This window comes from Caloenas nicobarica, chromosome 1 (genome assembly GCF_036013445.1).
Source record: "Caloenas nicobarica isolate bCalNic1 chromosome 1, bCalNic1.hap1, whole genome shotgun sequence".
Classification (NCBI taxonomy): Eukaryota; Metazoa; Chordata; class Aves; order Columbiformes; family Columbidae; genus Caloenas; species Caloenas nicobarica.
The window spans coordinates 22,447,430-22,474,130 of record NC_088245.1 but is presented as its reverse complement, the minus strand read 5'-3'; the positions used below and the strand labels follow the sequence as shown (position 1 = coordinate 22,474,130).

Here is a 26,701-nt window from a genome sequence, read left to right as displayed (position 1 = left end):
CTTTGGTCCGGGCAGTTCAGTCTGCCTCACTGTCCATTAATCTAACTCATTCTTCCTCTGTGTATGAGGGTGTTATGGGAAAGAGTTTCAAAAGCCTTGCTACAATCAAGATAAACAACATCGACTGCTCTCTCATCATCCACCAAGCCAGTCATCTTATCACAGAAGGCGAACAGGTTAATCAGGCATAATTTTCCCTTTTGTAAATCCATATTGACTACTGTAAGTCACCTCCTTGTCCTTGTTATGTTTGGAAGTGGCTTCCAGAATTATTTACTCATTACCTTCCCAAGGAGTGAGGTGTGTCTGACTGGCCTTTAGTTCCTTGATCGTGTTCCTTCTTGCCCTTTTGGAAGACACAATCAATATTTGCTTTCTTCCTATCATAAGGAACATCTCCTGATCACTATGCCTTTTCACATATTATTGAGTGGCCTCACGATTACATTGGCCAGCTTCCTTTACCATTCGTGAGCACATCCCATTAGGGTTTGTGGACATGTGTCCATCCAGTTTGTTTCAGTGTTACCTAATCTGATCCTCCTCCACTGAGCATAAGTCTTTCTTGCTCCAGACTTTCCCAGTGGTCTCAGGAACCTTTGATTTGGCATATATTAGCAGTAAAGATGGAGGGAAATAAGGCATTGACTGCCTTTGCCTTTTCCACGTCCCTTGTCACCTGAAGGTGACTCGTTCAGCAGTGGGTCCACATTTTCTCTAGTTCTCTTTTTGCTCCTGCTGTGCACATAGAAGCCCTTCTTGTTGCCCTTCATGTCCCTCACCAGGTTCAGCACCAGGTGGACTTCACCTTTCCTAACTCCATCTCTGCACACTTGGACAATGTCCCCACATTCCTGCTGGGTGACCTGACTCTGCTCCCACCTCTTATATGTTTCCTTTTCATGTTTCAGTTTCCCCAGGAGCTCCTGGTTCATCGTGAAGGCCTCCTGCCACCTTGATTTGATTTTGTCTTCTAGTGCCTGTTTTTGTAGCATGCCAGCATTTAACACTCTGAAATCATTAAAGGATTCATAAAAGGCAGAAGAGACTATTCAGATTTGTCTAGTTTTGAACTGTGTAGAAAAGCTTCATCTTGTAGCTCTTCCAGTAAGTCATGACTTAGCTGGAGCATGGCCTCTGGGGAAGAATAAAATGATTTCAATGTAAAATTCTCTTATACTTGAACAAAAGGTGTAACCAGACTCCATCCTTAAGTTGGTTGTTGGGATTCTTCATGATTCTCTTTTCTTTTTTTTTTTTTTGAGAGAGAATAACCCTGACTATAAGCCTAGTTAGGCCTGACTATTAACCGCCCACCCTTTCTCAGAAATGATGTTTATATTCATCTTTCTCTTGTCTCCTGGATCTTATACTTCTGTGGACTGCAGAGTCAACAGCTATAGCAAAACAACGTGCCTTTGAATTTTACTGACTCTCACAGAGATGATTCTAAATGTATTAGCTGTCGTATAATTTCTGTGTTTTTCTTCCTCTCTGCTAAATACTGTTTATTATTGCTACTGCTTTTTTTCCCTCTATTTGGCTTTTTTAAAATGAAATGTGAATATTAAAGTTTGTATCTTACAACACAAAAAGATACTCTTTAAACTCCCTGTTCATCTATAACTTATATTACTGTGAAATGAAAATACTCCTCAATCTTAATTGGCACTGCAGTTCTTAAATTACAGTGTTTGCTTTTCGGGTGTACAAAATCATTGATTGTAAAGAGGCTATTACTTCCTTATTATTTTTTTCATTTGGTGACAATTCCAAGAGGAGAAAAACCTTGACCTATTTCTGCAGGCTTCAGCCAGGCTCTCCTGCAGTAATGGCTGTTTAATTCCCTTTGCTGCCTTTGTCTGAACTGAGTGTTGTTCCTTGGCTGCTGCTTGCACTGTGCAACTTTGGTTTGACAGTCCTGTGCCTGCAACATAGAGCATATGGGCAGACTTTGTGCTGGTATGGAGATGAGTGGCGTCAATGGGCTGAAGGTGTGTTGCATAGGGATGTACTTGTGCAGTGGAAATACAGAACTAGTTTCGATATACAAAGGTCTGGCACATCCATCAGGATGCTGATTCTTCCAGATCTATATTTGCATCGCCGAACACTATTAAAAATAAATAGCATCACAGGACAGCATTCCGTTCCTGCACAAGAACCTCAGGAACAGCATACACAAGATTCCTTTGTCTCTCAGTATTTAACAGATACAGAAGGGCAAGTAAATTGTTTTAGTCCCATCACAAAACTTAGTAAATATACTTTGTTTTTGAGTCCCACATTATTAATTTATCTTTGACCCTACCATAGATTTTGTGTTATTCATTCAGCAGATTTTCACTTGCATAGCCTTTTACATATGCTAAGTAATTATCCTTTTTGTTCTACAGTTATGCATTTAAACATGGCAATTCCCACTTTACAAATGCAGAAACTAAATCCAGGTTTGGGGAAATTGGCTTTATTTTAACTAGAGGGAATTCACCTCTGATCTGTGCTTTAAAAGTGGAGCTATGATTTCAGTTTTGTGGTTAGTTCCCTAATTGCAAAGCCATGTCCTAAAAATTGTTTTCTCAAGGACCATATAAGTGGAGTGGTCTGTTTAGTTGCAGGTAACTGCCTGGGAAGCAGGTTTCCAGCAGAGGCATGCTATTCCCCAGAGATGAAAAACGTCATTTGTTCTAATTTTGCAGGCAAGCAACATATGAACTGTGAAAAATTAGCCTGAGTTGAGTGCAGTGGAAAGGATGAATAATGAATTTAATTGCAGTGAAATGGCCTAGAAACATATTTTGGTCCTAGTGGCCTAGATTATCTCGCAGAGGCCGATAGAGTGGGGTTTGTGGGCCTCGAAGGCTGACACTGAAGTCTGCTGGTCAGTAGATGTGGAAGGCAGGCAGAGCAACTGTGCATGGTTGATGTATCTGAAGAAAACAGAGCAGGAATTAAAGAGGGTGTGTTGGGTTTGTGTGGCAAAATTTGGTAGTGGAGGGCTGCTTCTGTGAGAAGACACCAGGAGCTGCCCCCATGTCGCACGCAGTCAGTTCCTCTGAACCTGAGCTAAACCTGAGCCCACCCACAATGTTCGTGGCACCTCTGGGATAACATATTTAGAGAGGGATAAAAAACGCTATGCAGTAGCTGTGAGAGAGGAGTGAGAAAATGTGAATGAAACAACCCTGCAGACACGCAGGTCAGTGAGTAAGAAGGGGCAGGAGGTGCTACAGGCACCGGAGCAGAGCTTCCCCTTCAGCCCGTGCTGCAGGCCGTGGGCAGGCCGGCTGTCCCCCTGCAGCCCATGGCGGTCCGTGTCAGAGCAGATATTGGTACTGCAGCCCTTGGAGGATCCCACACTGGATCGGGTGGATGTGCCCTGAAGGAAGCTGCAGCCCATGGAGAGCCCACGCTGGAGCAGGCTCCTGGCAGGTTTTGTGGCAAGACCTGTGGCCCCCGAGGCACCCATGCTGGAGCAGTCTGCTCCTGAAGGAATGCAGCCCATGGGAGGGACCCCACGCTGGAGCAGTTCATGAAGAACTGCAGCCCGTGGGAGGGACCCCACGCTGCATCAGGGCAGGAGTGCGAGGACGAGAGAACAGCGGAGACAAGGCGGGTGACCTGACTGTTCCCCATTCCCCATTCCTCTGCGCCACTTAGCAGGAGGAGGTCGCATAGTCAGGAGTGGAGTTGAGCCTGGAAGGAAGGGAGTGGGGCGGGAAGGTGGTTTTAGTTTGGGGTTTTGTTTCTAACTATGCTATTCTGTTATTAAATTGCAATACGTTGAAAATCTTCCCCAACTCGAGTCTGTTTTGTCCATGATGGTACCTGGTAAGTGATTTACTTGTCCTTCTCTCAACCCACCAGCTTTTCCAGTGTATTTTCTCCCCGCTATCCTGCTGAGGAGGAGGAATGAGAGATCGGCTTGGTGGGCACCTGGTGCCCAGCCAAGGTCAACCCACCACAGAGGAAAAGAGCAGGAAGTTCTACGTGCAAGCTGCTGTTCCGGGGTTCTCATTCCAGTTACAAGGCAACCAGCAGGGCTGCTGGGACAGTCTTAGTAAATAGGTATCTCTGGTCTCTGTAGCTCTGTCAAATCTTCTATAATAAGTGGTTCACCTGAATATTTTGTCTCTTGCCCCACGTGTTTGAAGAGCACAATTGTACTTACCTCAAAATTAGCAGCAGGAAGTAAGACCTTATTCAGCTACTAGACTCTGATCTTTTGTCATTTCCTATTGCATAGCAAACATTTGAGAACAGTCTTTACTATATCTGTTCCATTAAATTTTGGATTCTTCCTGAACCAATTCATCCAACTGCAGTAATACACCTAGTTGGAAATATCTTTAAGGAATAGGAGTGGTCCAGTGCTCGAGGGACATTCTTGCAGTACTGTCCGTGCTAGGAAGTGGGTTGAGGCAGTATTGCTAGCATGCAGAGAAAAAAAGAAAATGAATCAGCAACTTGTTTATTCTTTTACATATATCAGTAAGTTAGCTGTTGTAGAAAGGATCTGCCAAGTTTTGTATTAAAATCTCTTGCTTTTTAAGGACTACTGGATCTGAATTAAAGACAGCCTATCTGTGTTTACTTAGATTGCTTTTTTGGCAGAGCAGGGGAACAAAACTTGTAACACCTGGGAGGGAGGAATATGCCACTTTGTAGATCTTTGCCGTAAAACTCTTTCAAATTCCCAAGCTTAGCGTCTCATTTTTATAATGCGTATTATTCTTTTGCACCTTTTAAATTTGATGCACTCTACTTGTCGTTTGGTTTGGGGTTTTTTTGTTTGTTTGGGGTTTTTGTGGTTTGGTTTTGGTTTTTTGCGTTAAAGATGTTATCTGCAATATGCATTTGTTCTTTGTGTACAGTACATAAGCACTTTATGGTATCTGTATTTATGTCTAGTAAAAGGCAAGAAGGCTGTCCATCATTTTTGTCACATTGCATACTTCTATTGTAACAACCTGTTTACATGTGACACCTAAACACACGTAGAAAAAACTGTGCATGGGTGATGTATTGTGAAGGGCTGAGAGCGATTTTTGCTAAGCCCCCAAGTCAGTTGTTTGCAGACTTCATTTCTACATTCTCTCTGTAGATTACCTCTAGTTTGGTTGTATGCCAGAATGCGATACAGGTTTGATTTTTAAAAATACATATAAATTGAGGTCAATAGAATGTTCGTACTGAGTTCAGGAAGATTTGTATCAAGCCCTCAGGCCTTTGCTCTGTAAGTCCATACGGTGTTTGTCAGTTAGTTTCTGTTCTTGCCATTTTGCTGTCTTCTTTCTATAGAGAAAGAAATACTCATTTCTCTCCTTTGATGAGCCTTGTAATTTATCATAATTGAACTTCATCTGTGGTAGGAAAAAACAATGCGATTTGACACTACTTAAAAACAATGATGCGCCTCTCCTTTCTCTGTTTCCTAGTCGGGCCTTAGTCTGCCATTAAATTTTATTTAAGTATGAGCTTGCAACTTGGAATGGCTTTCATCAATTCTTGTTTGACAGAAAAGCTGTGTATTGTCGAAGAGTACAGAAGCCAAGCTGAACATAAATGTCTTTATGTTGGTGGAAAGGAGCTGGGGTTTCCAGCACTTTCAGTCTTGGTTCCCTGTTCTGCAGCAGTGCCCATTGGGTTCCTGCTCTAATTCTCTTGTTTTGTCATCTCTATTTTACTGCCTGTTGTTTGCATTTATGTTTTTTCTGCTTCTCTGCTTTCCCTTCCCCCTCTCACCCATTTACTCTTCAGTTTTTCCTTCCCTGCCAAGTCACTCTTCATTTTCGTTTTGCATGCTGCCTAGAATACTTTCTCCTGAGTCTTTTCTAATTCCCCTTTGATTAGCTTTTTATTTTGTGTAGAGATTGCATATACAGACAAGAATGCTTAGAATTTAGACAACTGTTGAATAGCTTCCTAGCACAATCTGAAGCTTGCATTCAAGGATTTATGCGTGCTACCGAAAATTGTCTTTAGGATAACGCACAGAGTTCCTTTGTTCTAAGGCAGTTTGCTCGTGTTAACTGGGTTCTTGATTCAAATATTGTTCAGATGAAGTGGTAATAACATTGTGAAGGATACATCTGCTCTGGTCTGGATGTTCTTCTCATGTTAAGAGTGAAAAATCTGACAATAAATGGATAGTTTAATGAGGAGAATCAGTAAGAATAGGACCCTGTTTCAGAAGGGTATTGAACAGAAATGGAAAACTTTCTGAATGAAGACCGGCATAGTTCTAGTGCTGCTAGCTGCCAGGAGATAATAAAATGCAATTAAAAAAATACTTCTATTGTTAGAGAAACACTGCAGCACACCACCGCTATCTGAGCTTACAGAAAGACTGATGTGTATGTTACCACCAGGAATAAGTGCTATTTCATGTAGTCTCAGTAGTGTTGTATTAAGAGGAGTGTTTAGAAAATATAGGGGTTCTCCCCAAAGTGTTAACATGATTTTGCTGCTGCGAACACTCATAAAACCATCAATGAGCTGAGAATGCCAGCAAAACCACGTTCTTCCCCCAAAACAGGAGAGATTTACTTTAACAAAAACTCCAAAGGGTGCAGCCCTTTTAATTTTCGTTTTTACATGCCACATTCTTACATGCAGAAATTCCTGGATCTGCCAGATATTTCCTTACTGTGTACAGTCATACCAGCAAAAAATAGCCTATAGAATATTGTAAGCATCTGCTCTGGAAAATCAAGAGGCTTCAGTAAGAAGACATTGAAATGATTTAGAATGCAAGTAGTCATCATGATATCCTTGATCAAGATGGCTATTGGCAGAATACATAATCTTTTTCTTAATTTATTGGGAGTCTAACTACTTACACATACATTTCTTAAAAAAAAAAAAAAAAGCACATATATCCTCTCTGGTCTCTATATACAAATGACAAACTTTGTCTTTCTGTATGTGGTTCCTCCCATCCCGATCCACTTCCCGCACATCGATGGCAGACACAGCATTTCATGGTTCTTTGTTTGCTGTAGTGGTTTTACAGCCTGTGTTCTGAGGAACAGCCCCGCACCCTCAGCCCCTTGTGTCTGCCCCAGGAAATCCTGTGAAGCATTTTGGCATTTCCTATGGGTGATGTTAGACCTTGCCTGATCTGCGAGTAACACTCAGCAGGAACTGGTCTGCTGCAAATGCCAAGACCTGCACGGACTTGGGCACAGCAGTCGACAGTGCACCCGTGTGGCAGCAGGGCCTGACCATGATCTGGGCTGGACTGGTAAAGTTGTAGGCACAGGATTAAGGGAACTGATTTTTTAAAATTTTTTTTTTCACCCCCCCACTCTTGTTTTCAGAACCTAGGAGGCCACACCTCGAGCGCTGTGTCAGATGTAAGAGAGGAAAAAGTGAATGTCAGAGGTTTTATTTTTGTTTAGTCACTGCTTTAAAAACTCGGTGCCTTAAATTCAGATCTTGTGCTGCTTAGGTTGTATGGGACTTGTTTTAAGTTCAGAAACTGAAGTCTGAAATGCACATTGGATCTGTCTGAAGAAGCTGGCTTTGATCTGTATCTTTGCTTTCTTTTCCCTGGTCCCCTCATCAGGTGGACAGTGAGGGTCCCTTTGCAGAGGGACTGTTGCATTTAAAAGGTTAATTGTTCACCTTGGTGGCTGCTGGGGAAGAAGGCAATGGTTGCCGGGGCTATGGCTAGTTGACAGTTATCCTGCAAAGTTCAGTGCTTCTGTGCACCTCTGATGCCATGCCAGCTGTCCCTGCTTAGTCTTTCCTGGCTCTGACGGTGGGTTCCCAGTAACTCTTTTCCCAGTTATTGTATTGGAATAAAATGAAAACTCTCCAGGTGAAGCTGGTGGGATTCACCTCTCATCCATCTTTTCTGGGGACTTTTTTAAAAGCCTTTATTTTTCATGTTGCTTAGTGTCAGTAGGATGAGCTGCCATCAGTCGTATGGTCTGGGGGTTTTCAGGTCAGATCCCCACACCTGGAGTGAACAGTACTAGCGCATCCCAGGCTGCTCTTGGAAAGCGTGTCCTCAGTTCAGGACAACTTTCTGCATTTCAAAGGGGGTGCCTATGTCTGAACCAGTTACTAGAGGCTCCCTTTGTTGTCCGTGATGAAAAATAGTCTCTTGTGGGTCATCACTCAGCTGGTGAGAGGAACTGTGTACCTCATCGGGGAGTATCTGGTCACAGTCACGGGTGCAGATGTCTGCATTCGGTCAGGTGTCTTCCCAAAAGAACTAGTCCTAGGTGTTCAGTTTGTTGGTTTGACTGAGAGCCCTTAAATAGGTCACTGGAAGGGTGATGAAAATGTTCAGGTAAAAGAAGATGATGTTGTAACGTGACCTCTCTGTGTTTAGTTAAGGAAATACTGAAGCAGAAATACTGTAGCGAGAATTCTGGACTGGCTTCATCCTGGTCTTAAATGATCTCTTGAAATGCTGTGCTGCTGGAGCATATGAATCTAAACTATGATGGCACACCAGAGACGTCTATTGCAAGAGAGCATTTCTGATACATAAACCAGCAGGATTTATTTTTATGCATATATATATATATATATATATCTAGCAGTGCCAAAAAATAACTGGAAACAGGTTTTTATGTATGGGAAGAATTAGAAAAAACTGTATGATCTGTTGCAGTACTTGAACTGATTTGCTGGTTTCTCGTTATTGGGGGAGGGAAAGGGCAAAATGCTAGTTTATTGTCTGAACATGAAAAACATAATGAAAAAATATCTTCCGTGCAATAAATATTTTCTTATTTCAGATTAATTTAGCACCATGAAAAATTACTTCCTCCCCTGCCCTATGCAACTTCTTAAAGTCATGACCTCGTTAACTAAAAAATACATTCTCTTTTTACAGTATATTCACTCATCAGGCATAATTCACAGGGTAAGTTGAAACAATATAAAAGATGCTTATATTTTGATAATGTGAGTGGTGTTTGTGTATGAGCATGCTCATAAATATGCCTGAAATTCTGTTTATAGTGTCTATAGTGTTTGATGATGCCTTTTGTTTCTTGTTCAATAGGAACAAAAGGTGGTATGGCCACATCAGTGTAAGTTGGGAACTCAAGTTGTACTAAATACAACTTAGATTTGGATTTCTTAAAGTACTTTGTGAAGTTGAGTTTTAAGTCTCCGCAAGAGCAAATAGTGTCTAAATTGAGATGGATGAAAGGGGTTTTTTTCTGGCTTTTTTTTTTTTTTAAATTAAGATGGAACTTTTAAAAACAATGTTTAAATGTTGTTTAAACATCATGTTAATGTTCCAAGTTGGGGGCAGGGGGGATGAAAACATATAAACTGAAATAATAGTCCAAAATTTTAGAGCCTTGAAAACCTCATTTTTTTCTGAGATAAATGAAGCATCTGATTCTTTTTGAATTCCTACTGTGTCTAAAGTCCACTTTTTATTTCTCTTTATAACTGTGAATGTCTAAGAGTCACTGACATTGCAAAATCTTCTTAGTCATTTCCAGTACTCTTCCTTTTGCTGCTAAACTTAGAAGTACAACTTTTAAAGAACATTAGAAGTCTCTACAATAGCTAAAGAGGCTTAAGGGAATTTTATTTTTTCATGTTGCAGTCTTCATTCAATTGACTTCATTAGGAAATTGATTTTCCCACAGAAAGGAGCAGAGGCTTTTAAGTAAAATCTTGTTTGATTCCTTCAGTGCTCCTTGTAGGTTTATCAGGGTATGGAACCTTTTTGAAAGCAGATTTAGATATGTAATATGTACAGTCCAAAAATAGTGAAGGAAATTTATTTTACTCCATTTCAGTATACGTGAATCCTTAACTTTGTGGTGTATTAAATGCAACAAATTTATGTCCAAATCCCAGTCACAGTAAGATGAGTGAGTTCCTTCACTGGCAAATATTTTCCTGACTTGTAGCATGAAAAAAAGTTGATTTGTCTGGAGGGAAAGCATACTGGAAAAAAAGCCAAACATATTCAAGTTTGTGTCTGTTTCTGTTATTTGTTATGTTTCATTTTCTAATTTAGATTGATGACATCGTTTTACCTGTTGCTGTTCTAAGCAGTTGTATGAAAACCATTAAACCTAAATGAAAGAAATGAAACTGTGTTTTATAGTGCTTGCTGGAAAATAAATAAATAACATCTATTTCAAATCTGATTACAGGATCTAAAGCCTGGAAACTTGGCAGTAAACGAAGACTGTGAATTGAAGGTAGGATACGTGTATTTGGAAAAACAGTCAGATATATTAGAAACACACCGCAGAAGACAACCGGTGCAACATCTGCAGAGGTGCCGGCTGGTTTCAGTGCTGAGCCAGGCTTGCAACCTGCAGGCTCTGAGGAGTCAGGGAGAAATAGGAGAAGACAGGAATAGGAAAGGGAAGAGGATCAGATGGGCAGTGGTAGCAGCCTTGAAAAAAATTACAAGAGGCTGCTCCTTATAAGTATTTTACCATTTGTCTTTCTTCAGTTGCTGCAAGATTAATTAAATATATATTTGAGAAATGAAGCCCTGAATAGTGAGTGTCCATTCACCTCCTATTTGTATGTCCTCAGCTGACATAAGCGTGCATTTCATATGAATGGCCGAGGCGGTGTTTAATTCCTGAGATTGTTCTGGAGCCAAGCACAAGAAGTGGCTGCGCCTCCAGCTGGAAATGTTGCCCAGGATGTCTCAGCTGAAAACGTCCAGTCAGACAGGACGCTCTGGGGAGCTGGTGCCCAGTGCTACCAGGGCAGAGATGGGGGTTGACTCCAAGGTGTAGGAGCAGATTTCTGGTGAGGAGGTTGTTATGTTCATGGCACCGCTATAGCAGTTGCTGACGTGGGTCCCTCTAGCCGGGTGAGGAGCAATGTAAGAACTGAAACTGCTTCTGTGGGTTTGGCGTTGGTGGAGCAGTCCATGCCACAGCTGTGTGCCCACACCGAGTGCATGTGCGTGACAGTAACACTCACCCTTTTCCTGTGTGGTGTGTAAGTTGCAATGAATATTGGTGTATTTGTATGCAGGCACTCAGCTAAAAATAGTTTTCAAGAAAAAAGCATGTCATGGTTACATTCCGATATGAACTGTCATGGAAATTGTTTTTATGATACGTTGCAGCTAATCACTTCAAGAGGGGCATGAGAGACATCACATACTGCTCACCACGAACAAGAACATCTTATTTCTTTGAAAGTGATTCCTTCTGCACTGTTACGACTAACAATAGTATCAATTGCATGTAGACTACAGTGTACTTCATAGCAGGAATATGTCAGTTCTGCTTCATTTTTGCTCTTAATTGAAGGAGTAAGGAAAAAAAAGTTAAAGGGAGGCAATTCCTAATTCAGCCTCCTGTAGTTCAGCTATTAGCTGTTTCTGCCGCTACTCTGCAAGACAGGTGCACTTGATGACATTTTTTGTATTACCTGGTTGCTGCTTCTCTGCAGTGGGGCAGGTGTCGGTGTGTACCCTGGCTCCTTCATCCCACCCATCAGGGCTGCCCGCCAGAGATGGGCAGGAGGGTGGTGCTCACCCACACCCCTTCCCAGGGTGGGAACTGGGCTTAGCTGGCATGCATCCCTGGGAACCAGGGCTGTAGCACCCATCGTGGAAAGTTACCTGTCCTGAAGTGTAGATGCTGCCACTTCCTTGGAAATGTTCTCAGTAGAGTCCATCTGAGGGGTAGTTCTTCTCCTGCATGTTTGTCGCTTCAAGCCTCCTTCTAAATCATTGGACTGAAATACTGCATCTGGTCAGTTCTGATTGCAGTTCCTTACATGTATTGGAAATCTTCCAAAGCCTGTTAGAGTGGATAATATTTGTACTTCAGAAATAATTATGCAATGTACCCTGACCTAGCAAAAACTCATCTATTTGGTTGTGTAGAATGACTTTGTTATAAAAAAGCTCATTATTTATTATGAAGTAGAATTATGTAGTACTCAACACTGCTTATTTTAGGAATATAGTTTATTCTCTTGAGTGCAGAGGTAGTAGCCCCAGACTGCTTCCAGTTTCCAGTTAATTCTGTTCTTGTATTTTAACTTTTTATCAATTTTTAGAGGGGTTTTTTTGTTTTCCACCTGTCTTCTCTTAGCTCTAGTGATCAGAAAGGCTAGTCAGGGTTTTTCAGTTAATTACAAAATCAAGCTACATCTTCTGTCCTGTGCTAGAATCACGACTTGGCCTATACATCCTTACAAAACAACAGTAAATTTGGATGGGGGGTTTTGTGTCCTGATATGTAAGTACGTTTGGATTTTTTGGCCAAGGTTTCCTCCTTAAAAGAGACATAAGACTTTGTGCTGGTAGTTCAGTTATGTTAGAATTCCAGCTTTGAATAAATACAAAAACTCTACAAGCTGGAAGATAGGATGTGAAGCACTCCCTTAATTAAATAAAAGTTGCAAAAATGTTTTTTAGCATATAACATACAAATTGCATACTCGTGTGTAGCTGTTGTAATACCATTTTTTGCTCTTTGGCGACTGACCTGAATATACAGCGTCCTGTCATTTTAGAATTTCCCTATCTGACACAAAAAAACATTGTCTCCTTCTGCCTTGTAGGTGGCCAAACAGAGAGTGGGTCCCAGGGAGATGGGGAAAAAAAGAGAATCTAGCCAATGCAGTTGTACTTGTTTCCCCACCCCCCCAAGCTGTGCAATTACGTTTTGAAATGCAGCCCAGGTCTAAGACATCGTTGCATGATACAACCACTGTATCTCCTTATTTAACTCAACTTATTTTTTTGTTACCTTGGAGACTTTTAAGCTTTTAAATAAACTCTGAGGCAAATAATTCTATATAGGAGCACAATTTTGCGCAATGAAAAGGGGAGAATGTGGCATTAAGCTTTAGGGTGCTTTTTTTCTTGACTCTCAGAGTGGAATTATGCTGTCGCTGGTTGTTCAATAAGCTCGGATATCACATGCAGAAGAAAAGCGCACCTTTGCAGTTAAGAAATCCTGGTTGTCAAAAGGCAACTCCGGTCTATAAGCAGAAAGCAAACCGTAGTAAGTTGAGAAGTATGCATAAAAAACAAGGTGAGGATTTAACTGGGATCTCTCTTACACCAGAGGAGTTGAACTGGCTTCCCCTGCCTGTGTGCCTGCGTTCGGGTGCGATGGGCAGGTGTGACCCTGCTTGGAGGTGGCACCTTCAAAGTCAGTTTATTGGGCGCAGGACCAGGCAGCCAGGGATCGCCCAAACCCTCTTTCGCCCGTGTCTGTGCGCTCAGCAGCTTCCCTTGCATCAGCTCCAGCAGCGATGAGGCTGTAGGCAAGTTGGAACAGTTCCTTGGATTGGTAATTGATTAATAAGCAATCAGTTTTACTTTTCGCAATGAGCTTTCTGACCACCTTGTTTGATGCTCTTAACTGTTACACAGGAATCAGAAATGTGATAGTGAAGGGTGCCTGAGGGGAAACCACTGCCCTTTCTGTAGTCTCCAAGTTATTTTTGTTACAGTTATTGAAGCAAGTTAGGAAGATTAAGTTCGCTGAGTGGAAAGGGAGCTTATCCTTGAGGAGCTTAGAGAAATGTGGTCTCTCTTTCATAATTCCTGCATTACAAAAAGGATTTTATAACGTGCTCTGAGAATTGCTTTGGAAGTTCAAGCTGAAAAGTTGAAGATGGGAGTATGAGAATAATAGTTTCATGTGAAGTTTGTTGTTGAAGTGGCACCATGTTAATACTAAGTGCTAACAGGACATGCTTGCTCCTGAGCCTAATGAATATGTTAATAAAAATCCTGAAGTTAACACATAAGGCACAAAAATTCTCCCTGTTGTTTTCTGCTTTCCATAAATACAAACCCAAATTATATTTTAGCTGTATCCAACTCCCAAGTGTCACAAGCCTAAAAAGGTCTAAAGAGCTGTATTGGAATAGATGGTACCACATTTGGCTTATGACCTGTTACATTAAACTTCCCTTTTTTCCCACCTCGCCTCCTGTGTTACTGAGAAGACATAATGTGTGTTGTATATGTAGAATTAATTTGAAAGCTGTATATAAAAGCATATTTTGTTACTGCAAATACTTTTGAGTCCAGTAGATCTTAAGTACCCAAATTTTGAGGGGTAGCTTCAGCTGTAATCAATTGTATTTTGTTGATAAGAATAAAAATCTCTTCCTTTGCATGCTATTCCTGTTTTTAAATTGGTAGGCATTATAATTGGCGGTTATGGGGAAGATGTGGAAATGATGTTTCAAGTATGGCAATAAAGATAAGTGATAACACTTTGTACTCTTGATCTATGAATGAAAATATAATTTTCCTTTCTGCTGGTTCCAGGGAATGATAAAGCTCCTAAAATATTTTAGAATGTTTAACTACAGAGAGCATTACAAAAACATCACTCCTGATATAATAATGCAGAGGTGCTCCTAGTAAAAACTTCTGCCCTGTCAATATATGTGAAACCTGACACACACAGAAACTAGTGGCTGTTCATGCAAAGCTATATATTCAAGTATCTGTGGATGATGATGATTTATCTTGAATAGACTCTAGTTACCCAAGACACCTGCTTCTTGTTAGAAGCATGAACTTCTCAATAAACTATGAACTGTCATTCCAGGAGTGGAATTTCCTCTCTGTTGGCCAAATTTTTTGGCACCATCTTTTGATGGTCCACGTGGGTGGGCCTTTACATTAGCCAATTCTGTACAAGTTGACAAAAGGTCATAACATGCGTTAACAACCTTGCTGCTGTACACATTGCTATATCTAGAGATAAATATCTGAGAGTCTTAGAAATAAGCTAAATTGTGCATAATCTTTCAAAAAAAATTGTACCGACCTTGTGTTTCTTACAGAGGATTGTTCTGTAGTTTGACACAGCAGGTTGGGAAAAACTCAGTGGGGCTAAATAATCATAATTCCCCATTCTTGTTGTATATTTTCAATGTGACCTAGAGGAAGCTTTCCCTTGAATGAAAACTCTTAAAGATAATTGAATGTTATTGGAACACACTCTTGAATAATTGTGCGATCTGGGATATGAGAGCAATGAATACCACTTAAGAATGGTACTGTTCTTTTAGCCGTAACAAGCTACGATGGTCATTCCATGGCCAGGGAATTTTTTGCATTGAATGGGACATGTATCTTTTTAATTAAAAAAATTTGAGAATTTATTATTTTCTTTACTGGTTTTACAGCTTTTTAGTGTTACTATAGAAGTATCTAACATGGGAAAAAAAAATTGAAACGCTCTTTCCTACTTCTGTCTTGATTTTTCAAATGAGAGCAAGACACTTCAATGGGAAAAAGTAAGCCAACCTCTGCAAAATGCTCCAATTCTTTTATTTTCCACGTTCGTAAAGCCTGTATGAAGTAAATAACTAGCTGTCTGATCAGGATGTTCTTTCTGCTTCCACCACAGATTCTGGATTTTGGATTGGCGAGGCACACAGACAGTGAGATGACCGGTTATGTGGTTACAAGATGGTACAGAGCCCCAGAGGTCATACTGAACTGGATGCATTATACGCAAACAGGTCAGCGTCTCTTCAGAAAAGTCATAATGGAGCTGAAATGTTCACTGAATCAGGCAATACATAAGCAAGTCCTTGTTTCTGAAGTGAGCAAGAAATTTGAGGTGGAAATGACAATATAGTTATGTAAAACTTCCTTATAGATAAATTGCAGGTAATCATTTGGTGGTTGTGAGTTTGGGGGCTTTTTTGTGTGTTTTCTGAGAGAAACAAAGTGCCAAGGTGGTTGGAAAAAAAAGCTATATAAATGCATACAGATGTGACAGTCTGGTCTATGTTCTTGTGTTCCGCGCTGTCATCTTCCTGCAGAGATGTGCTGATTGTAACTGGGACAGACGGGGAAAATGGCAGGGGGAGGGAAATCAAGTACATTGGGATAACTATGGAAGGTTTTGAAAGCACTGAAAATTTACTTCCCATGTGCATCTGCCTGTTACTGAGAAACCGATTCTGCATATGATCAGATTATCTCCAGTTTGCTAATTAGAAAGGCTGGCAGTTATAGCTATACTGTTCCTCATACTTGTCAAGGCACTCATTTGTTTTGTAACAGCCTATAAAGGTAAATTTTACACTTCCTTCAAATATGTTTTAAATTAAACTTTATGTACATTTAAATGGACAAGTATTCAGCAATTTAATGCGACTATTGGTGGTTTTTTTCAGTTGACATCTGGTCTGTGGGCTGTATAATGGCTGAGATGATAACGGGGAGGCCTCTGTTCAAAGGCAATGATCGTATCCTTCAGTGAATTTATGACACTAATGTAAGAAAATGATGACAGGTTCTTATGTGATCCAGTAAGTCTGTTCAAAAACTGATGATCATAAATTGAAACGAATAGTAAAATGGCTTGCATCTTTCTCATTAAGCACTTATTTGATATCTGTGCCACTTTTGCACATCTGCAAATTAAAACTTGTATTACTGAATTTTTTTCAGTGGAGGAAGATAGGTGATCTTTGAATCACATCTCAAATCATCAGGTAAAAGGTTCTGTGATGATAGAAAAGGCATATTTTAATTTTTTTATTAATAGATTCCATAACTCCAGAACACACAGAGATTCGCTGTAGTATATGGACTTATGCGCACATGCGAGTCCATTTCATGCTTTTTGAGACTTTTACCAAAAAATTTTGTGTAAAATGTTTTATATTTACAGAAAACACCTAGTCCTATCATTTCCTTGCTGAGGAATTAAGAAAACAGTTAAGACTAAGCCATAATTCAACCTGAAGTGATACTTTATTGGCAGTGGTAGTTATGATAGTTAATAGAGGACAGTGTTAATAGAAGACAACAAGAATTTTTTACTCGTTTTTGGTTTCCAGCTTTGTATGTTTGACAGCTCAGCCTAATCCTTTTGCACTGCTTTTCCCCTTGTGTAGTTCCAGTCAATAAATTGCTTATCTGCAAATATTTGTTTACAGAATGACAGGATCACAATTGTTTATTTTTAGTTATGGTTGTATTTAAGTACTTACATGTGAGATTAGGACTTCATTGCATGGATCATCTTTTTCTTGTTTTGTGAGCAAAAATGTAGAAAAAGAAGATTGCATTCACCAAATAAATGGTTTGGGCTATGGAAAAGTAGACTACACCAAATTATTTCAGCTGTGCAGATTTTAAGTACACATTAGTTCTTAAGGAGGAAATACTAAAATGCCTGCCAAAGAACAGCTGTTGACTAACACAGCGTTTCTCAACTAATGCTTGAGCATTCAGGTACATAAATAAGGAAATGAATGAGTCATAATTTTCAAGTTACACTGTAAATGTGAGTGGAAATGTTAGTATTTTATTTGTAGTGGGTTTTGGAGATTTCAGAACTATTGGCTGAAGTTCTGCATCCTGTGTAACGAAGGAAATTACCCTCGCATAACAGTCCTGGCTGGCCCTTGAGTATGTGAATAAGTATTACCTGTTGCCAGGGAAATGCAGCCATGGGTTCAGCTGTGGGTAGGTGAACAAGGGATTTTCATTTTAGTGTTATCAACAGGTTATCCCGCAAACTTGTTATGGGATTTTATTTATTTCTTTATTTTGTCAGCATTACCCAACATTGCCCTTTTCTGCAGGGGCTGGTGGAATCCTTGTGTGCTGGACGCTAATCAGGCTTCTAGCTTCACATCTGCTGCTCTTACCAGAGCAGCAAACGAGTCATCAAACTGTTCCCTGCAGGATTAACCTCCTGTAAATCTGGTGTTTCTTCTTTGAAACAGCTAATATTGTCAGTGGTTGATCTGTGCTGGTTTAGGACACAGAAGGGACATGCAACTCAAAATATTAACTACTAGGGAGCGTTCCGATGCCTTACCCCACCGTCTTCAACATCTCGGCATCTGGAATTGAGCTCAGCGTGTGGGAATTGAGGAGGAGAGAGATTAATATTTATCCTTGAAGTTTCTCATTATGGAGAAAAACTAACAAAGACTGGTTTCCTCTGATTTTTTTTCCGTTTGTCATACCACCTGATGTTCCCTGTGACTTTTTCTGGCTGTGTCACGTAAGTGTTGCATAGACCAGGACAATGCATCCAATACATGTGTTGATTGTTCAGATACTCCAATACTTTTGGACTGATTTGGACCAAAAATATAGAAGAGGCCTGACGATATTAGAGGAGTTTGCAGATGATTCAATTATGTGTTCCCAAGTTACAGGACATTTTATTTCAGCTGCTTTCAGTGTTCTTGCATTTTGCAAGAAAAACAGAGAACTTTCATCTCATCCTTTATAAATCTTCTGTTCAGTCCTTGCATTGTGATTTTTGCTTTATTCTCCAATAGCGAAGAAACTCACAATTTTTGCAAGGTGTTTAGTTTTATGGCGAAAGACTTTGTTCCTTATTTCTGGTGTTCAGATCTGGACCAGCTCACAGAAATAATGAAAATAACGGGTACACCAACTCAAGATTTTGTTCAAAAACTGCAGAGTCAAGATGTGAGTATTCTGCTTCGTCAGTTGGTTTTACACGTCTTAATCTGATTTAAGCTATGCTCGGTTCCTAGACTGGCTGAGATAATATGGATCGACTACTGAAATGCCCCCTGAGGGTACATCTCTGCCTTGAAATGCTTTGCACAACCAGAATAGCTACTGGATATTAAGGGTGCACAGAAAATGATCAGGACACTCGAAAAATATATATATTTAAATACTTCAAAGTTTCTAGTATGTACCATATAAGCAGCTGAGCTGATGCATTACTACCTTTATCAGAAATGTACTGAAAACATTAACCTATTCAGAAAACCCACTTGTTCTGCAGATGCCTCTGATGTCATCTTTCCTATTCTTGTGTGGATGTCTGTCTAGAATCCTTAAGGCCCTACTATAAAAAACCTAAAATGAATCATTAGAGTAGCTATACAATTTATATACTAATGAATTACTGTATAAGGTTAATTTCTAGAGATTCCTGTAAACTAACTATGACATTCTTTCAAACTATGCTTACATATTTTTTCTAATTAATATATTAAATATTTAGCACTAATAATTAAAGCTTTACATTTTCATTTTTTAATCACAGTTTTAAGGCTTTATTTAACAAAAAAAAAATCCTTTCAACAAGAAGGTGAATATAATCAGGGTTTATGACCCCCAAAAAATCCATTTGTACAATGTGCTATCAAAGCGTTGTTGAATTACCTATTAAGCATATAGTTAATGTCGTTACATTGGAAAGGCAGCAAAGGTCTAATTGAATATTCATGTTTCGTTTAAGGCAAAAAACTATATCAAAAGCCTCCCAAAAGTCCAGAAAAAAGATTTTGCATCCATCTTGAAGTATGCAAGTCCTTTGGGTAAGACAGTTTGTGTGGTTGTGTACAATGTGTCTTGTGTTTGCATTGGAGGCAGCAGCAGTATCAGTCATGTGATGGGTTCTGTGATGGTTTTTGTGCTTTTCTATCTCTTGCTTTCTATAATTCATAACTCTGATTTTAGTGGCTGAACTTTGCTAAGTTTAGACTCTGCCAGGAATCAGACGTTTCTTAGAAGAGTCAAAAAAATATTTTGTGTTTTAGGCTCTGATCCAGCATCTGCTTAATGGTTTTACTGGAGCAGCTTTCTCAAGAGCCCTTGGAAATTAAATATATGTAATAATTTTTTCTGTGTGTTGTATTTGAAATATAATTCTGAAAGCTCAATCTGATCTACAGTAGAAATGCAAGCAAATAGAAAGCTGACATTTTAGTCATGGAATGATTACCTCCTGAGAAACATCTGTGCATTCCTGAGAAGCACTGGCTTGGATTTTATAGGTATGAACAGCCAGAAGAGCATAGCAAGGGTGCATAACTGTGACATGACCCGAGGCAGCCAGAGCTCTGAGGTCGCTCTGCCCAAACCTTATCCATTTCCCAATGACCTGAACACTCACAAAGCCAGTTTTATTAGAATATCAGTTAGGATAATTGAATCTTCTCAATTTTAAAAGTTAAAATTTTATGTTTAGATAGAGTAGAAATAAGCATGATTAATACGCAGCTCTTACCCTGACTGCATGGTTAGCTCACTGAACTTCTCAGCTGCAGATGAGACACATTTCCATTTGGTTTTTAGGATGTTTCTTCCTATGGCTTCTGTGCCCATCTGGCTGCTCCTTACATAGAGAACAACTGCTCATGGTCTGGGAGAGAAGGTTGGAGAGAATCCACAATGTGGCAAGCAGGAGTTGCAGCGTCCTGTCCCACACTGCTGCCTCTTCTTCCTCTCAGCTGTTCCACCCAACCCAGGAATGTTCTTTCAGGATGGAAAAACAGAGAATAAACAAATCATTCATCACACCTGTTTACACTAGCTGATTTTGACAGTTTAACAGTGAACCTGATCCAAAATCCACTGGAGAGGAACATACAGGATTTTCATGCATTGTTTTGGCTGAGGTCAGAAACAGAGCAGGTAAAGGCAGCACTGAGAATTCTGAGCATGGAAAACTGTCTTGTCCTAGCCACCTTCAAAGTGTACCTGGGCTTGGATTTAGTCACACACAGAGCAATTCTCATTAGCTCTACACCCAGCTGTTCATTCTGCTGCTCTCAGGTTGTGATGTACCTTAGAACCAGAACACAGTGGTGGCAGTGATGAGACACCTGGGAAAGCCCCAAGCATGGTGGTCTTGGAGCAGAGAAGTCATGCCCTGAGGTGGTGTGGCTGTGTTGCATACAGAAGCAAGGGAGCATCTCTGCATTGTGTCTGGCTTTGTACACATCCCAGCTTGCTCACAACACTATTTTGTCATGTAGATGGGCCCCACTGGCTATAGCAGGGGTGTCAAACTCATTTTCACCAGGGGCTGATTTTAATTTTAGGACTGTATAACTACTGTAACTCCTACATTTATACAGTCCTAAAATTACATTCGGCCCTTTGGAGGCAACTGCGAGGCTGATGTGGCCCTGGTGAAAATGAGTTGGACATGCCAGGGCTATAGGATGAACACCCAATGATTCTGCTTTGCAACTCTGTTTATTTAAAATATTTCCTGGGCAACATTACTGTGTACGAGCTGGAATCAGTGGCGTGGTTTGAATGCACTGTTTGTTTTCTGTTCAACAGCTGTAAACCTTTTGGAGAAGATGCTGGTGCTGGATGCAGAGAAGCGAGTGACAGCAGCTGAGGCTTTGATGCATCCTTACTTTGAACCAATTCACGATCCTGAGGAAGAAACTGAAGCTGAGAAATACGACGACACATTTGATAACATGGATCTTCCACTGGATGAGTGGAAGCGTGAGTTGAGTTTCGTGATGTTTTAAAAAATGACCAGATAGGAAGGCCATCCAGAAATAGGAATATTCCCCTTTACTTCCTCTGCTTTTGATGGAACAAAGTAGACAGCGCTAAGACAGAGAAACACTATTGATAAGCCGGTGTTCCTCTTATCAAGTCTTCCTGGAACCACCCCCGAAGGTTTTTTCTGTTCCTCTCCTCAGCGTGTCTGTTCTCTCATCTTCTGCAATGTAGGAAAGAAACCATTTCTGTAACACGTTCCTTCCAGTGGATAGAACAGGCAAAGATTCCTCAGCTGTTGGCCCTATAGGAGTGCAACTGTTGCTGGCTTTAGATATGTTTTTTCTCCCTGAGAGAACCTGTTTCAGCAGAGGTTTAAGCCTGAATCTAGTTTTCATCTAATGTCAGAGGTTTGTATTTTGGCTTTTAAGTGAGGACTGGACTTTTAAAGTTGATGTGCTCAGTAGCTCTTCCTGAGGATGTTGTGCACTATACTGTAAAGTCAATGCACCTATAACGTTTCAGTATTGCGCTACTTCTTCAAATGTGAAACAGTAAAACAAAACCAAAAAAAACAATCCTCAGTTCCCTTACTTGTACTCTTTCTTTTTTTGCCTGAAGAGGTCTCTCTCTCTCTTCCTGATCCTAGACCAGAGCCTAACCATACTGGGGGCTGCACTTTACTCATGTCTGTACAGCTCCTTTTCTGATTAGACCAACAACACTATGTTTATTCTGTTTTTTCCAGGCATTACATATAAAGAGATATTGAACTTCGAGCCACCACAAACATTGGAGTCAAAGGAGACAGCGGTGTGATTGTATGTCTCCATCTTTTCAGAACTCAGAAGAAAGCAGGAAAGTTGTAAATGTTTGTGGAATTCAGATGTATAAAACTTTTCTAAATAAACTGGATGTAATCTGTTTCATCTGCACTGTAAGAAAGAGCCATGTCTTTAACTCTGCATGTGGAAGTTGGTGCCTTTGGGAATAGCATTTCAAAATTATCCAGAAACTTATTCTTGCCTACAACTTCTTCCTTCTGCACGAAAGGATTCAGACTGTGATAACCTGGTGCCATCCTTGAAAGAGCAGATAGGACTAATGCTTCAGAGACCAGAAACATAGAAGTTACCGCCTCAGGCAAGCTGAGACACAGAGTATGTCCGCGATGCGCCATGACTGCTCTCCAAGGCCATTGAACTGTCTTGACTGCAATAACTATTTGTGTGACTTCCTCTGGAATATTTCCCCTCAGTAGGATGCGTGGAGAGGCAAATCAGCTGCTGCCACCTCAGGCAGTGCAGCAGATAGTGGGGACACAGCCTGAATGAAGGGGAGAAGAACCTGAACTCCAGCCATGTCTGATGGATCTGTGCAAGAAGCTAGAAGCAGAGAAGTGTCAACATCTCAGATTTTTTTCAAAGTAACCAGCACAGCAGGACAAGATTTCACAAATGCACTGGCTGAACAGCCAATGGATAAACAGTCACTTTCAAGGGGTGCAACATTTTCCTCTGAATACAGTGAAGTCTCCTTGTATAATAGAGTAGGGATCAAGAATTTCCAGGGAGAAATTCTTAAGACTTTATAAAGTTTTGTAAGCTGTCTAGCATCTTAGTATTGAAATGATCACTGAGAAAGTAGATCTTCTCAGAAGGCATACTAGTTATAGAATCAGTGGTGCTGATTTTAGAAATAAAGCTGCATGTGGGTCACATCATAGAACATAAAGTGAGGATAACAGTGCTATGCTGCAACTGTTCATTGGGAATACCTGCAGCAAACTGTTTTGTTCGCAGTGTGCAGAGGTGTTGTGCCAGGTGCAGAATAACAACCGTTCCTTTTTTTTTTTTTTTAGCCTTTTGAACTCCTCTTACTTGAGGGGAAACCCTCAGACCTTCTGTTGAGAGGTGCCTTATCAGAAGGAGTCAGCTTCCTGATGGGATATTGGTTAGACACTTCATGAGTTCCTCTTCACTGTCTGGGTTCATTTATTTTATTTTCCTAGGCCCTTAGTTTGTAATATTCTCCCAGACATAGAAAAAAGAAATTGGCAAACCTTTGGTGAAGACTTTCTTTGTGAGATGCTTCTCCTTGTTAAAGGTAATGACTTGACAATTCACTATTTGGATGTGGATTATTCCCAGTGCACTATGCTTTTTTATGTTGCTACTTGTGGAGGACGATGTTTGATTGTAGCAGATAATAACTGGGAAAGAAATAAGAATTTTTTGGTGGTTTTTTGCTTTAATAACCAATTTAAACCAGAAGTTTCATCAAGGCACAGTTCTGTTTCTTTCAATGAGCTTTAAGTTAAACACCTGTAAATACTAGCATTTGTTTAAAAATTGTTTGTGATGAGCATTGATTAGCTGAGACAGGCACCTAGAGGGTCTAAATGGTAACAGAAATGTTGAATTATTGGTGTATTTGACAAGTCATTAAAAACTACAGTTTCAGGAATGCATGAAAAAAAAGCAGAGAATGTAATTTGAAACAAAACATTTTTCCACACTACAGGTCACTGGGGAAGGCAGACTTGAGTCATACCCCATTTGCACTATTGACTTTCTGCTTGGACTACACTTTTATGTTAAATAGGAACCTTATTTTGTGCAGGATAGATGTTTTCCTTTTTGGAGTCATGCCCTGCGATCCTCTTAAAAGTCATGGGAGAAAAGTGCCTATTGGAATTAGTGGGCTTCATATAGGTAGTTAATGGGAAATGGAAGAATGGCAAAACTTCTTCAAAAATACTCCCTCTATATTTTAAATGGAATTTCAACATCCTAAATTCTAGCAAATACCTCAGGTCTTGAGATAATGCAGATGGCTCAGATGTTAGACTTTGAGGGAGCATTTTTTTAAATTGAAAAACTGCTTTGCATTTTCTTCATAAATACCAACAATTCAATGGGCATTTTCATTTCCCCCCACCTTTAGCTTTAGTGCAGTCAAGCCCTAAAACCCTCCATGGGCTGAGATGAGCTTTTCCCCCTCTTATCTTGACTTAGTATTGGAGAAGTGGCTAGCCTGCATGAGAGAGACACAAGAAGATAATGTTAGTTTTTGTAGATACTGGGGGAATACAGAACTCTTAAAATAACTGAAGAGAAGACCTTGATGCATGTGCCAGCACAGACCGAAGTACTGCTGTTCTGTCTAGTCAGCAAACAGTCTGTCAGGTAAAATATCAAGCGTGGAAAGGTTGCCACATCTTGGCAAGATGTTTCAGCAAAGAGATTGAAATCTGCAGAAATGGCTCCAAACAGCAATAGAGATTATTGGTATAAATAGCTCATTAAAAGAAATGCGAGTTGAAAGCAGAAATATTTTTCATGGGAGGCAGCTGCTGCTTCAAAGGGAGAGACACCGTTTTCTAAGTTTTTATTTGCTATTTCTGCTGGTGCTAAGCAACTCAGGAAAAAGAACCCAATTTCTGTTTGCCTTAAAGAGAAATGTAAATATGTTCTGCATGTACTTGAAATGTATTGTGACAAATAAAGGTTGGGGGTTTGTTTTTTACACAGTAAAGGTCTGATTTTCTCCATATGTATTCCCAAATGTGTAATCACTCCTGAAAATAGTATTTTCAGTATAAGGAAACTGTATGAAACCTAATATTGTAGGTGCATTTCATGTAATATGAGCTGTTGATGCAGTTTATTTTGGAAGTCAGTCAGACCAGAGACCCCAACCTTTCTCCCATTTTCCAAACTGTAAATCAGCGACAAAGCTGATCCGATTGAACTACTGCCACCTAATTATTTCTTACAGCATCTCGGATTTTACCAGACATCTCTGCTTTGTTCTGAAGGACAGGATTTCAGTCCTTAAACAGTTGCATTCCTCCGTCTGATTTTAAAAGCCAAAATCAGGTTGACCATCATCAAGCATGTACATCTTTAAGTTGGACAGGGAAGTTGCTAACAGAGTTCTAGCTGGATATATGGGACCTTCGTCCTGAAAACCCATGTGCCCCTGACTTTTCTAGAGCAAGATTGTCCCCTTGAGTATTAGTCTTCATTGCATTGAAGACTCATAGTTCATGTTGAATTTCGATAACGTGGTGCTGTGGGCCAGACGCAGCTCACAATTTCACTTCTTGATTATTTTCTGGGTTTTTTACAGGATAACACTGAGGTCAGTGCTCGTATGTGTCCTGCAAAATGTGTTCAGAAGATCCACTTTGTTCTTGATTCCGAACTACCAGGCATCTGAGCTGGGTGGGGTTCTTTGAGCTTCCTACTTTCTGATCTGCTGTTCAAATACAAATATTAGATGCTTCTGGTCTGCTTCAGCGAAGGTGGTCAGAGAATGAAGCATCTGTTAGATGTTACTGGATCTTGGTATGAAATACTCCTGTAGGCCTTTGGATGGTCCCTGCAGGTACCGGGGAAGAGCAGGCACTCATACCACCTGCTGTCTCTGCAACTGGTTGTGTAAGTCAAATAACATCAGAGGCAGTTTAATGGACTACAGCACTTAGAATCTCCTCCTCAGTATTTTTAAGAATTCAGAAGCATGCGTTGGAGAAAGACCAGGGGAGAAGGACTTCCATTCTACAGACACTCTTTGAAACTTCATAGACTACCAGTTAATGAGCAGCTCTTGCACACAGATTATTTTCAGCCCTCTGGGATAGTAACATAATGATCTAAAAACCGCATTGCCACCTAGCAGCTGCGTGCAGCTCTCAGGCGTGGGAATGACGCATGCTTTTAGCTACCAGGAACAGCATCCCTCTACAAGGAGGTAAGTCGGGACAAGCAAAGTAATTTAGAGAATTCATTATATTTGTGTGCTGCTATCCTGCTCTGCAAGCAGAGCTCCCTCACGCTTAACCTTGATACATTTGCATGCTGGAGTTTTCTAGTTCACCCAAGGTCTCCATCAGTACACATGAGGGGCGTATCCCCGCCAAGTTTGAGTGATCTCTGCTTTTATGTTCCATAAAATGTGTTTTGAATACAGTGCTACCTTTGGGAGGCAAAATGACGCAACTGGTGAAGCAATCAAATGAAGTGTAGTGAAAGCAATTGCTCAGATCCTGTTTGAGAATGCTCGTAGGGAGCAGAAGAGTCCATCGCTGACATGTGATACCAACACAAAGACTGCCACCTAATCCAATTCAGCCTGATGTTAATGAGAAACTCATTGATTGTTATTGTAACAGTAATAGTATAACAGATTATAAGATTAAAATTATACTTGGGAAACCACGGGATTTAGTCCACTGGGGGCTTGGACCCAGGCAGGTTTTTCGGGGCATTTTAAAAGCCCTGCTTGTACACAACAGAGTTCCTGCTGCCAAGTAGTAGCAGCTGGCTTATGTCCAACTATTTTGCTGTGCCAAGAAAACTCCTTACATTTTTGTTTAAGAGTCAAGATTGAATTTTCTTTTTCATAAGAACAGTAGTGTGCTAATGTAGAGAGAGAAAATGTGGCTGAGAATTACAATCAGAAGAAACTATGACTGTATTT

The 26,701-nt window shown here is 40.3% G+C and overlaps 1 protein-coding gene across 3 annotated transcripts in view; it reads left to right on the top strand.

The window, feature by feature from the left end:
• The window catches only part of MAPK12 (mitogen-activated protein kinase 12), a 38,994-nt gene extending 13,609 nt beyond the window's left edge, over positions 1–25,385 (top strand). For 2 of the 3 annotated variants that reach the window (XM_065626659.1, XM_065626672.1), the window contains exons 5-12: positions 8,855–8,884; positions 10,143–10,190; positions 15,357–15,471; positions 16,135–16,206; positions 18,339–18,418; positions 19,206–19,284; positions 21,041–21,214; positions 21,963–24,723. In XM_065626659.1, the coding sequence (XP_065482731.1) occupies positions 8,855–8,884; positions 10,143–10,190; positions 15,357–15,471; positions 16,135–16,206; positions 18,339–18,418; positions 19,206–19,284; positions 21,041–21,214; positions 21,963–22,033 (669 nt within the window). In that variant the 3' untranslated portion in view covers positions 22,034–24,723. Of the gene's footprint in view, positions 1–8,854; positions 8,885–10,142; positions 10,191–15,356; positions 15,472–16,134; positions 16,207–18,338; positions 18,419–19,205; positions 19,285–21,040; positions 21,215–21,962; positions 24,724–25,348 lie in introns of those variants that run through there. The other variant, XR_010605627.1, reaches the window with a different exon arrangement.
• The last annotated feature ends 1,316 nt before the right edge of the window (positions 25,386–26,701 follow it).